The sequence below is a fragment of the Emiliania huxleyi genome (assembly GCF_000372725.1).
Source record: "Emiliania huxleyi CCMP1516 unplaced genomic scaffold EMIHUscaffold_1148, whole genome shotgun sequence".
Classification (NCBI taxonomy): Eukaryota; Haptophyta; order Isochrysidales; family Noelaerhabdaceae; genus Emiliania; species Emiliania huxleyi.
The window spans coordinates 1-10,273 of NW_005201505.1; the positions used below are offsets into that span (position 1 = coordinate 1).

General features: G+C 66.7%; 3 protein-coding genes across 3 annotated transcripts; 2 read left to right on the forward strand and 1 right to left on the reverse strand.

Annotated features, from left to right (window-relative positions):
- Positions 1-153: 153 nt before the first annotated feature.
- EMIHUDRAFT_251655 (hypothetical protein) lies at positions 154-1,315 on the forward strand (the record flags this gene model as incomplete). The annotated part of the gene is made up of 4 exons (XM_005791208.1): positions 154-429; positions 635-664; positions 912-952; positions 1,192-1,315. 4 exons carry the CDS (start codon positions 154-156, stop codon positions 1,313-1,315), a joined length of 471 nt encoding a protein of 156 aa, XP_005791265.1.
- Positions 1,316-1,410: 95 nt separating this feature from the next.
- EMIHUDRAFT_77802 (hypothetical protein) lies at positions 1,411-2,197 on the forward strand (the record flags this gene model as incomplete). Its single annotated transcript, XM_005791209.1, has 5 exons — positions 1,411-1,518; positions 1,600-1,692; positions 1,793-1,857; positions 1,928-2,000; positions 2,057-2,197. 5 exons carry the CDS (start codon positions 1,411-1,413, stop codon positions 2,195-2,197), a joined length of 480 nt encoding a protein of 159 aa, XP_005791266.1.
- A 1,358-nt stretch (positions 2,198-3,555) lies between these two features.
- Positions 3,556-7,731, reverse strand: EMIHUDRAFT_446884 (hypothetical protein). Its single transcript, XM_005791210.1, has 14 exons — positions 7,689-7,731; positions 7,041-7,190; positions 6,719-6,959; positions 6,597-6,649; positions 6,461-6,529; positions 6,219-6,254; positions 6,001-6,148; positions 5,813-5,863; positions 5,288-5,519; positions 4,968-5,217; positions 4,730-4,887; positions 4,406-4,658; positions 4,289-4,321; positions 3,556-4,218 (listed from the first exon to the last, which is right to left on the reverse strand). Exons 1-14 carry the CDS (start codon positions 7,695-7,697, stop codon positions 3,970-3,972), a joined length of 1,932 nt encoding a protein of 643 aa, XP_005791267.1. The 5' UTR covers positions 7,698-7,731; the 3' UTR covers positions 3,556-3,969.
- Between the last annotated feature and the right edge of the window lie 2,542 nt (positions 7,732-10,273).

Genomic DNA, 10,273 nt, shown 5'->3' on the forward strand with positions numbered 1-10,273 from the left:
GGCGAGCCCCCACTTTTTTTATTCGCGCCGCCCTTCTCGAAGCCAAGGGAGGGATGGCTGTGTGCTGTGCCCGACGCCAAAGCTTATTTTTTATTCGCGCTCGGCGCGGCCCTCCCTGGCGCCCTTCTCGAAGCCAAAAAACAATCTCTCGCGATGGCCGCCGCGGCGACGACGCGCGTCGGCGAGCTCCCTGTGGTCGTGCAGCGCGAGATCAGCGCCTTTAGCGCGCGGCTGCGGCGGCAGCAAAAGCGCACGTCCGCCGACGTGGCGCGGCAGGCGCTCAAGATTATGCGGGAGGTGGTGACTCACACAGCGGTGCGCGACGTCTCGTGGCTGATCAGCTCGATCAAGCTCACCGGCCAGCTGCTGATCGCGGCACAGCCGCACGAGCTCGTCATCGGCAACATGGTGCGGCGGGTGCTCCACATTGTGCGCGAGAGAGACGCACTAGCCGGCCCGCAAGTAGGTCGGCGGCAGTCCGACAGCGGCCGGGCTGAGCCGGCGGCGCGTCGGCCCCGCGCAGGTGCGCGAGGAGATGCAGGACTCGACCCTCTCGCGCGAGCCTGGTGTGCCGCCCGCCGGCGGCAGCGGCGACGCGCCGGCGCCTCCCGCTGCGAGCAGCATGGTGATGAAGGGCCCGTCGCTGATGAAGATGCTGGACGCGGTGGAGGCGCCCGACTACTCGAGCCAGCCCGCCAAGGACCTCAAGAAGCCGATCCACGCCGCCATCACCGAGCTCGACGAGGAGATCTCGACCGCGCACGAGCAGATTGCGGACCAGGCGAGGAGCCGGGGCCCCTCGCACACGCGCTTTCTCTCCCCCTCTCCCTCTCTCGCTCGCTCTCACGCCCGCGCGCGCCGCGCTCTCTCACGCCCCCTGCGACGCCGCGACGCCTCCCTCCGCCTCGGAGCACACCGACGTCGTCTCAGTTGTGATCATCACGACGAGGGAGTGAGTCACCCGTGAGTCACCCGTGAGTCACCCGTGAGTCACCCGTGAGTCACCAGGCGACGGAGCACATCCATGCCAACGAGGTCATCCTCACACACGGGCGAGAGAGCACCGCCGCCGGACGGACGATTCTATTCTGTGCTAGCAGACTCTTTGACGATTGTGCAGGCGCGACCCGACCGTCGAGACTTTCCTCTCCCGAAGAGATCTCCTCGACCCTTCCTGGAACCTCCCTGCAGGCGCGACCCGACCGTCGAGACCTTCCTCCGCGCCGCGCACAAGAAGCGGCCCTTCGAGGTCGTCGTCGCGCAGACGGCGCACGCGCAGACGTACACCAACTCTTCCTGCCAGTGGCGGCAGTAGTGCCAATGAAAGACTAGGCGCCAGCCAACGAGGGCCACGCCACGGCGGCCAGGCGACAGATGGCGGCGTCGCTACGACATGTCTGTGACATGTGCATGTCCGTGACACGTCCACGACACGTCCACAGGCTGGCAGAGGCCGGCATCGCCACCACGCTCATCGCCGACGGCGCGATCTTCGCGATGATGGCGCGCGTGAACAAGGTGATGAATTGATCAGTGATGCCGACGGCGATGAGGAGGATGACGATCACCTAGCCCAACACATGTCGCGCGTCCAACAAGGTGATCGTCGGCGCGCACGCCGTGATGGCAAACGGCGGGCTGTACGCCTCCGCCTCGTGCCACCTCCTCGCCATCGCAGCGCAGCACCACTCGGTGCGCCGCCCGCCGCCCGCCGCCCGCCGCCCGCCGCCCGCCGCCCGCCGCCGCCCGCCGCCGCCCGCCGCCCGACAGCGACGCCGCGCGGGCTCCGCAGGTGCCGCTCGTGGTTTGCGCCGGGCTGTACAAGCTCGCGCCGCTCTTCCCGTCCGGCCCAGAGCAGTACTGCCCGCTCCTCTCGCCGCAGCCGCCTGGCGAGCCATGAGTGAGAGGCTCTCGATGAGCTGATTAGGTACAACTCGCTCCTCTCGCCGCAGCCGCTGCTGCCGTACGGAGGCGTCGACGAGGAGGCGCAGCGCGTGCCTGTAGCCCCGCGGACGGCCAGGTGTGGCGTTGACTCACGGGTGGCATTCCGAACCAGGTGCACGTGGTCAACCCTGCCTACGACTACGTGCCGCCCGAGCTGGTCTCGCTCCTCATCACAAACATCGGCGCCAACCACCCCTCGTACATCTACCGGCTGCTGCAAGAGTACTACCACCCCGACGACCACGACCTCTGACGGCCCACATGGAGGCCGCGCGGGGGCGAGGCCGCCAGTCCGCAGTCGCGCCGCGCCTGCTGAGAGAGTTGAGCAGGCACAGAGACCTCCTTCCGTTACTCACTATAAAGGTGTGGGTGCAGCCTCTCCCCACACCCCAGAGAGTGACCGCGCAAGACGCGCATGCCGCATGGGAGAGCGTGCCCTTTACTTTAGCGGGGGACTGCAAGCACGACTCTTGTCAACGACTTGTCAGGCACACAGGGTTGATCCCTGAGGTGGGTCCATGCACCATGCGCCCCACCGTTTTTACTGTCGAAACGTCGAACAAGCGCAGAAATACGGGAGATTACGGCTTTAGCCGGCGTAGCGGGCCTCAACGCTCAATGGAGGTTGGAGCGGATCCGGGGTCGCGCGCATTATAATGCGGTGTGTATGTGGTGATTAGAGATTACACGTGTTTGACACATGCACAACAGCATGCACATGCACATGTACATGCACATGACATGTGCATGTGCGTGTCAGTGTGTGTGTGTGTGTGTGTGTGTGTGTGTGTGTGTGTGTGTGTGTGTGTGTGTGTGTGTGTGTGTGTGTTCACTGCCCCGACTGCTGCAGGAAGGCGGCCGCCTGCTCGTTCGCCTTGACCCGCATGGCAGCCTCGTGCTGGCCGCCGCCCCCGGCGACCGGACGCATCGCGTCGCTCCAAAGCGCGGACGCCTTGTGCGGCAGAGACAGAGGAGGGCGGTTAGAGTACGCATAAGTGCGGCGAGGTGGTGGCACAGGTGTGAGGTGGCCTGGTCACTCCCGGCGTCGTCTCTTCCGGCGTCCTGCTCCATCATCTTCTGCTCCTCCGCCAGCATCTTCTGCTCCTGCTGCTGAATTAGCTCCGCCTCGCTCACGAACCGTTCCTGAGGATCCAACTGGCGCGAGGCCGAGCCCGAAGCGACGAGGGTGACCAGCAGGAGGAGGACAAGAGCCGCTCCTGCAGCCACTCGCATGCACCGACTGTTTGATGGACTTGATGGCGCTGTCAACATGGATCAAATCCCGCCGCCTTTTGGGAAAAAACAAATTTGTTGCCTCTCATGGCCGCGCGCGTGCTCTAACCGGGGCTGATAAAGCAGGCCGGCTGCGGCTCCTGATGTACCTCCGCTTTTGGGTGGCGGTCGCGCGCTGCCGACGGCGCTCGCCGGCGCTACGGCGCTCGCGGCGCGCTCGTGGCGTTCAGGGCGGCTCGCACACGCACACGCGCGGCAAGCTGGGTGCGCTTCTCATCCGGCAAGCTGGGTGCGCTTCTTAGCTCCTCGGCCCTGGATGTGAGGTTACCGACTGCACTCCAAGTGCTCCAAGTGCGCGGCTCATGGCCGCGCGCGACTCTAACCAGGGCGCGCAAAAACTCAAAAACGATAGCTCCCAGTTGTCAGCTCACGAATACCTGATTAGCGTACCGTACACCCGAGTCCCGACCCACTGCCACACGCGAGACATGCAAGAGACTGGAGAAGGCCCCGCCGCCACAGCAGCTGACGGCGCGCACGCGCGCCGTGCATCACGGAACCGCGCAGCTCCGCTCTCACGCAGATCACGGCCCTCGTCACACAAGTATCTCCTCCGCCCGGCGAGTTGACCCGCCCACAAGTGCACACCGGTGACCACAGGACCACACCCGATACCACATAAGCCAGCATGCTGCAAGACCCCTCTCTCTCCTCGGCGGGGGAAGTCGGCGAGAAGGCCGAGGGACGCCATGGCGAAGTATGACAAGGCAGCTGAAGACCGTCGAGAGGCAATCAGGCGGCCCAGACTCTGCCGCGCGCCACGCCGCCGCTCGCCACGCGGCGCGGCGTCGTCGGCGGCGGCGTGGACCCGGGCGGGTCATCCGACCGGGCGGTGGAGCCGAGGCTGGAGCGGCGGCTGGCGGAGCGGAGGTTGGCCTTCGCCTTGGCCGACGCGTCCGCGGTGGTGCGCGCCGTGGCGTCGTCGCCCGGGAACGCGGGCGCGTAGGCGGCGGGTGGAGCGAGCAGCGCCTCATAGCGCGCCTATCAAGAAGAATGAGACCATCACTCATTGCGAGCTGGCGGGTGGGGCGAGCGGCGCCTCGCAACGGTCCTCGTCGTTGGCGACGGCGAGCGCGGCGAGCACCTGGGGGACGTGTCGTGGACGTGTCGCGGACGCGAGGTGCCGTGTCGCGGACATGTCGCGGGCGGGGTCGTCGGTGGTACAGACCTGCGGGTCGTCGCGCAGAAAGGCGCGCAGCCGCTCGCTCGGCGGCAGCAGCCGCGCGAGCACCGCCTCGCGCACGTCGGCAGCGATCTGCGAGTGCTGCGACTCGAACTGCGAGAGCTCCTCCGAAGCGAGAGCGCGCCGCAGCGCCTTCAGCTCGGAGGAGGAGCGCGTGCGCTGCCCGTCGCCGTCGCGCGAGAGCGCCTTCTCGAGCGCGCGCAGGGGCTCGACGAGCTGCTTGTCCTGCACAACCCACCTACAGGCCCGCTCCGAGGCCCGCTCCGACCACGGCGCGAGGGGAGGGGGCTGCGTGGGGACTCCGCCCACCCGTCGGCGTCGCCAGCCTCGCTCGGCGGCGACTCCTTCTGCGCGCCGGAGGCGGCGCTCGGCGCCTCCGCCGCCGGCTTGGATGCGAGCGACGCGTCGCTCGCGGGTCGCTTCGCCATGTAGCGCTCGCGCGCGAAGCGGACGAAGTCGCGGTACGCCTGCGGCCCAACAGGCCTCGGTTGGGCTGTGTCACGGCGTCCTGTGGCATCACTGCTTGGGAGCGGGACGGGGCGCGCGCCTCGTCCGAGCCGCGCGTCGACTCGAGGAGCTGCGCCTGCTGTGTCGGCGTCCCCTCGTGCTCGCGAAGCCACTGAGAGGCGAAGCGGAAGAAGGCGCCCTGACGGATGAGCGAGCGCTCCAGCGCGCCGACAGGCTTGCCCGCCGCCGCCACGTCGGGCGCGATCCCGCCGCCCGTCTGCACCTCTCGCCCGTTCGAGGTGAGGTAGACCGGGTTCGGCTGCAGAGACCGCTCCGTGTACGACTCCTGCCTCCGCCTGGCGAGGCACTCGTCGCGGGTTAGACTCACTGCTGCCCTCTCGCTGCGCGCACGACTCCCGCCTCCGCCTGCGCCGAGCCGCGCCCTCGTCGTCGCCGTCTGCCGGCGCGGCGTCCGGCGCCCGGTCCGTCGGGCTGCCTGCCTCGTCCGCCTTCGGCTCGGCGACCTTGAGCTCGGCGCCGGGCTTCGGCGGCTTTGCGTACGAGATTGCTTGGATGCAGCGGCCCGAGGGGGTGAAGTACTTTGCGACGGTCAGCTTGAGCGAGCGGCCTCCCGGCAGCGGCTCGACCACCTTGCGGCGGGGGGCGGGGCGGTGGGGCAAGAGGGGGGGGGCTGGGCATGGTGGGGCTGCGGCTGCGGCGCCTCGAGGGGCGGTGTGCCGGGGGAGGGGAGGCGGGAGGGGGAGGGAGGGGAGGGAGGGGAGGCGGGGGGGGGGGGGGGGGGGAGGATGGGCGAAGGAGGGGAGGACAACTTGTGGGTTGTCAAGGAGTGAGTCCGTGACGAGCCTCTGTCCGCAGACCTGAGGGACGAGGCTTCTGGGAAGTGTCTAGGAAGTGTCTAGGAAGTGTCTAGGAAGTGTTCGCAGACCTGAGGGACGAGGAGCTGCGAGACGCCGACCGCCGCGTCGAGCAGCCCGCCTGGCGGACGTGTCTCGGACATGTCCTGGACGCGTCCCGCGCGGTCTGGCCGCCGCCCCGAGTCCGCTCGCCCGGGATGTCACGCAAGTCTAGGAAGTGTCTAGGAAGTGTCTAGGAAGTGTCTAGGAAATGCTCGCCCGGGTTGTCGCGCAGGTCGAGCACGAGCGACTCGAGAGGCTCGCCCGCGGCTCGCTGCGAAGCGTACAGCCGCACCATCGCCCGCGCGAGCTCCTCGGCGGTGCCCTCGGAGAAGCCGTCCAGCTTGACGTACCCGGTGCGCGGCGCCTAGTGACGAGCAAGCCCAGGCTCGACTCGGAGGCGCTCGTCCGGCTGGACGCACCCCGCTGCGTTGCGCCATCATTGTCGCGAGGGAGACGTCGGGCAAGCGGACCTGCGGGACATGTCCATGACGCTTCCTAGACACTTCCTAGACACTTCCTAGACGTCGGGCAAGCGGACCTGCGGGACATGTGCATGGCATGTCTCGGGACGTGTCCTCGAGACGGTCGCGAGGGAGACGAGTGGCGGACCTCCGCCCGCAGCACGTCGATCGGGATCCGCTAGGAAGTGTCTAGGAAGTGTCTAGGAAGCGTCTACCTCCGCCCGCTGCACGTCGATCGGGATCGCCTCTTGCGTCGACCCGTCCCGCTGGAGTAGCAGCGACACCTGGCACCACGAGTGCGTCAGCCTCACACTCACTGGCAACGTCACCCGACCAGACGAGCAGACACACCTGCGTGCCCGGCTCGCCGCGCAGCATGTTCTTCACCTCCTCCACGCGCGCACCTAGTCACTCATTCACAGCTAGTCACCCTCAGCCAGCGGCATCTCCGTCACCTCCTCCTCACGCGGCACCGCTGATCGGGCGGCCGTCGATCTGGAGGATCCGGTCACCCGGACGCACGCCCGCGTCGTACGCGTACCCCTCCAGCGCAGACAGCACCAGGATCGAAGGACTCCCCTTCTGTGCGGGACCCGCGCCTGCGCCTCCGCCGCCGCCGCCTCCGCCTCCGCGCGCACTAGAGCCCTCGTCGGCCCCGATGGTGATTCCGATGCCGCCGTACCGCCCGGTGGTGCGCGTGGTCAGGTCCTCGGCCTGCGGTCGCAAGCAACCTCACACTCATTCACAGCCATCCCAACAGTAGCCAGCTCAGTCGCCCGGCAGGGCCCTTGCCGCCTGCGCTGCGTCCTCGTACGTCGTGTACGGGTCGAGCGATCCGAGCATCGCGTTGACGCCCGTCTCGAAGAGCTCGTCGAGGTCGATCGCCTGCCGGTCCACGTACCCGTCCTGCACGTCGCCCAGGATCGCCCCGAAGAGTAGCGCCCGCTCGAGCACCTCGCCGCGCCCGCCCTCGGTCAGAAAGGCGCCCGCCTCGCGCGCGAGCAGCGTCGTGCCCCCGCTCACCACGACCAGCGCCGCTGCGAAGCCGAGCGCGAAGACGCCCCCGTCAAAGGCGTCCGCTGTCCGCAGCGCGCGATCGCGGAGGGCGTCGGGCGCCCCGAGCACGGCTTGCTGGATGCGGCCAGGAGCCTCGTCCACCGCACGCCTCGCACTGGCCGGCGCATCGAGCGCCGCCTGCCGCAGCTGGGATGGCGCCTCCTTCACCGCCTCGCGAAGGCGAGTCGCGCGAGCGAGTGCCGTTTCCTGCAGCTCTGCGCTGGTCGGAAGCGCCGGGAGCGAGGGCAGCAGGCGCTTCTTCGGCGGCTCCTTGCGCGGAATCACGATGCGGAAGCGAGGTCCGGAGCGCTGCTGAGGCGTGCGCGGCGCGGGACGCTTGACGGCGGTCGCAGCGGACAGCCAGCAGAGGAGGAGGAAGCGCAGCACGTTCCGCATGTGTGTCTCAGGCCAGGTGTGAGCTGTCTCGAAGTTAGTAGGGGCGTCCGGCCGTCAGGCGATGAATCGGGCGCGCTTGCATCAACGAGTCGCCCGGGTTTCTTTTTTCGAGGGGGAGGACGAGGGACGTTCGGTGGCTGGGCGACAACATTGAAGTTGTAAGAAGAGCGACTTCGACTGCAGTGCGTGGTCAGTGCTTTGAGAGATCAAGAGGTTCCAGTGGCGTCAATACCCGTTCGTTGGTGTCCAGTCCGAGCCTGGCTGTTCTTCACCTTTCTACCTACCTTCCAGTGCGGCCAGTCCCTTGCCTGGTGTCGTGAGAGAGAGTTTGGTTGTCTTTTCAGCCAGGCCGTTCGGTCATTCTCGCTGTAGAGAATGAGAGCGGCGCAGGGAGGTAGGTTGATAAGAAATCACATGCGCCTATGGCTCACACACGGACCTGGCGCATGAGACCTGCCTCGTGTGGCTTGCTTGGCCTGGCCCTATGTTTCCTCGCGCACCCGTACTGCCTCGTTTCTTTTCCGTGTTTCTCTAGGAATTCATCACCCGCCCGCCATCCCGGCGGTCCCGCAGCTCGCGCGAATCTCCCTCTTTTAACCCACCTCTAACATCACAATAGTGAATTCCTACAGGCTACAGCTCACCCTCGGCTCTTCGCGTTTCCTCTCTAGTTTCCCGAGGAAACTCCGTGGAAATCATCTCACAACTTTCCGCGGGCTCTGAGCCGAGTCTGCGAAGGCGGCCTAGGCCTTTTTATCTAGAGCCTGCTCTAGAAACCATCGCGCATCGGGCTCTATGGAAGGTCGTTGCTACTAGGCCGACTACACGGTGAGCCATACGGACCTTGCACAAAACCTTTTCCTTCTAAGCAGGGCTACACAATGACCCTATAGTGTGGGGGTGTTCCTGGCGAGTTGTGATGAGTATAATTAGACTAGCCAATACTATTTTGAAGTTCATATATGAAAATACCAACTTGCCTATGTGCACGTCTCCGCGGCGGCAGCCCGGAGGCGGCCCGGCGGAGCATTCAGAGCAGCACTGCGCCGGCCGGCGATCGACTCTCGACTATAGTACGGGCTCTATTGAATGGCCTCAAGGTGCTCTCTAGGACTGCCCTACTCCGCTCGCCCGGCTACGACGCTGAGCTTCGAAGGAAAAGGTTTCGCTCGGCACGACGTCGGAGAGCAAACTTCGACGTTCGTCCTATAGTGGAATGCTGGACGCACGTCGGCAAGTGGTCGCATGACCAGGCCGGCTGCTGCTCAGAATCTGGGCCCTCTTGGCGCTCGCACTCGCGCTCTTCATAACGGCTTTGCCCCCTCCCTCCTGCGCCGACGTTGGGCAGCCCGACCACGACAACGCCAGTGCCGCTGGCCTGCAACTCGAGGCGCCTTTGAATGAGCACGAGCCGGTGCGCGACGCGGCGCGGGTGATGCAGCCCAAGGTGACGGCGACGGCGGAGGGGTCGGCGGCGGAGGGGGAGGCGGCAGCGGCGGCGATGGCCGCGGGGTCGGCCCGCCCGCCTTTGCTGCTGGTGCTGTGGGATGTCGGTCATCTGCCACCACTCGCCAGCGACAAGGTTGCCGGGTCCATGGACGCAGACTTGCTGGAAATTGAAGAGGTGCTCGGCGTGCGTTACTGCGATCCGAGCCAGATGACTGCGGTGGCGCTGAGGAACCCTGTCGATGAAGACGACGACCGCTTGGAGTACCTCGTCTCTGGTTCGGCAGGTCCCGACGACCGTGGCTTCCATTCTGTCGCTTGGTTTTTTCACGGCGACTTGCTGGACCATGCAGGTGCGGACACGGTCAAGGCAGCGATACAAGAGTGTTAGAACTGGATAAGGAATTCACGGCGCTGGCGGAGGCGTGTGACGAGGCTGATGCTGAGTAGCCGCACCAGCGCTGCTCAGCGGCAGTGTGGTGTGTGCGCCGACCAGGGGCAGGGCCAGTGGTAGACAGTGGACGTGGTGAGGCTGCACTCTGAGCGATGACACTAGCAGGAGCATCATGAGTGTCATCGGAGTCACTTGTGTTACGATATCACCACGCCGCCACGCTCGCAAGGGCCGCCTAAGCGCCTAAGCACCCTAAGCACCCCCCCGCTTAGGCCGCTTAGGCGCTTAGGCGAGTGACGGCCGGCTGCCCGGGGCCTGGCGTGCCTCCGCCATGGGCTGAGCGCCTGGGAGAGCCACTCAGCAAGTGGTGTGCGAGCGTGTAGCCTTTAGCGTGCAGTCGGCCACTAGCAACTAGGTCAAAAAAAATTACGACGTCACGCGGAAGAAGATGGAGCACAAGGAGGGCTACGAGTACCAGCTGAGCGCGCCGCCGCCGGCGCCTCTCACCAGGCCTCACCAAGCCTCCTTCGCCACCGCCTCCGCCTCGACCGCCGCCGCCTCGGCCTCCTCGTCCGGCGCCCCCGGCAGGCTACCCAGCGGGTACCCGTCCTCCCACACCAGCCCCGCCCCGCCGAGCCTCCGCTCGAGGACGCCGCCCAGCGCCGCGGCCGGCGTGAGCACGCCGCTCCCCCCGCGCGCCGCCGCCGGCAGCTCCGCCCGCTCCTCCGCCACCAAG

Coding starts and splice junctions, on each gene's coding strand:
- EMIHUDRAFT_446884 (XM_005791210.1), bottom strand. Junction 4,322..4,405: donor TTCTGCGCGACGACCCGCAG/GTCTGTACCACC, acceptor CACGTCCCCCAG/GTGCTCGCCGCGCTCGCCGT. Junction 4,219..4,288: donor TCGCCGTCGCCAACGACGAG/GACCGTTGCGAG, acceptor TCTTCTTGATAG/GCGCGCTATGAGGCGCTGCT.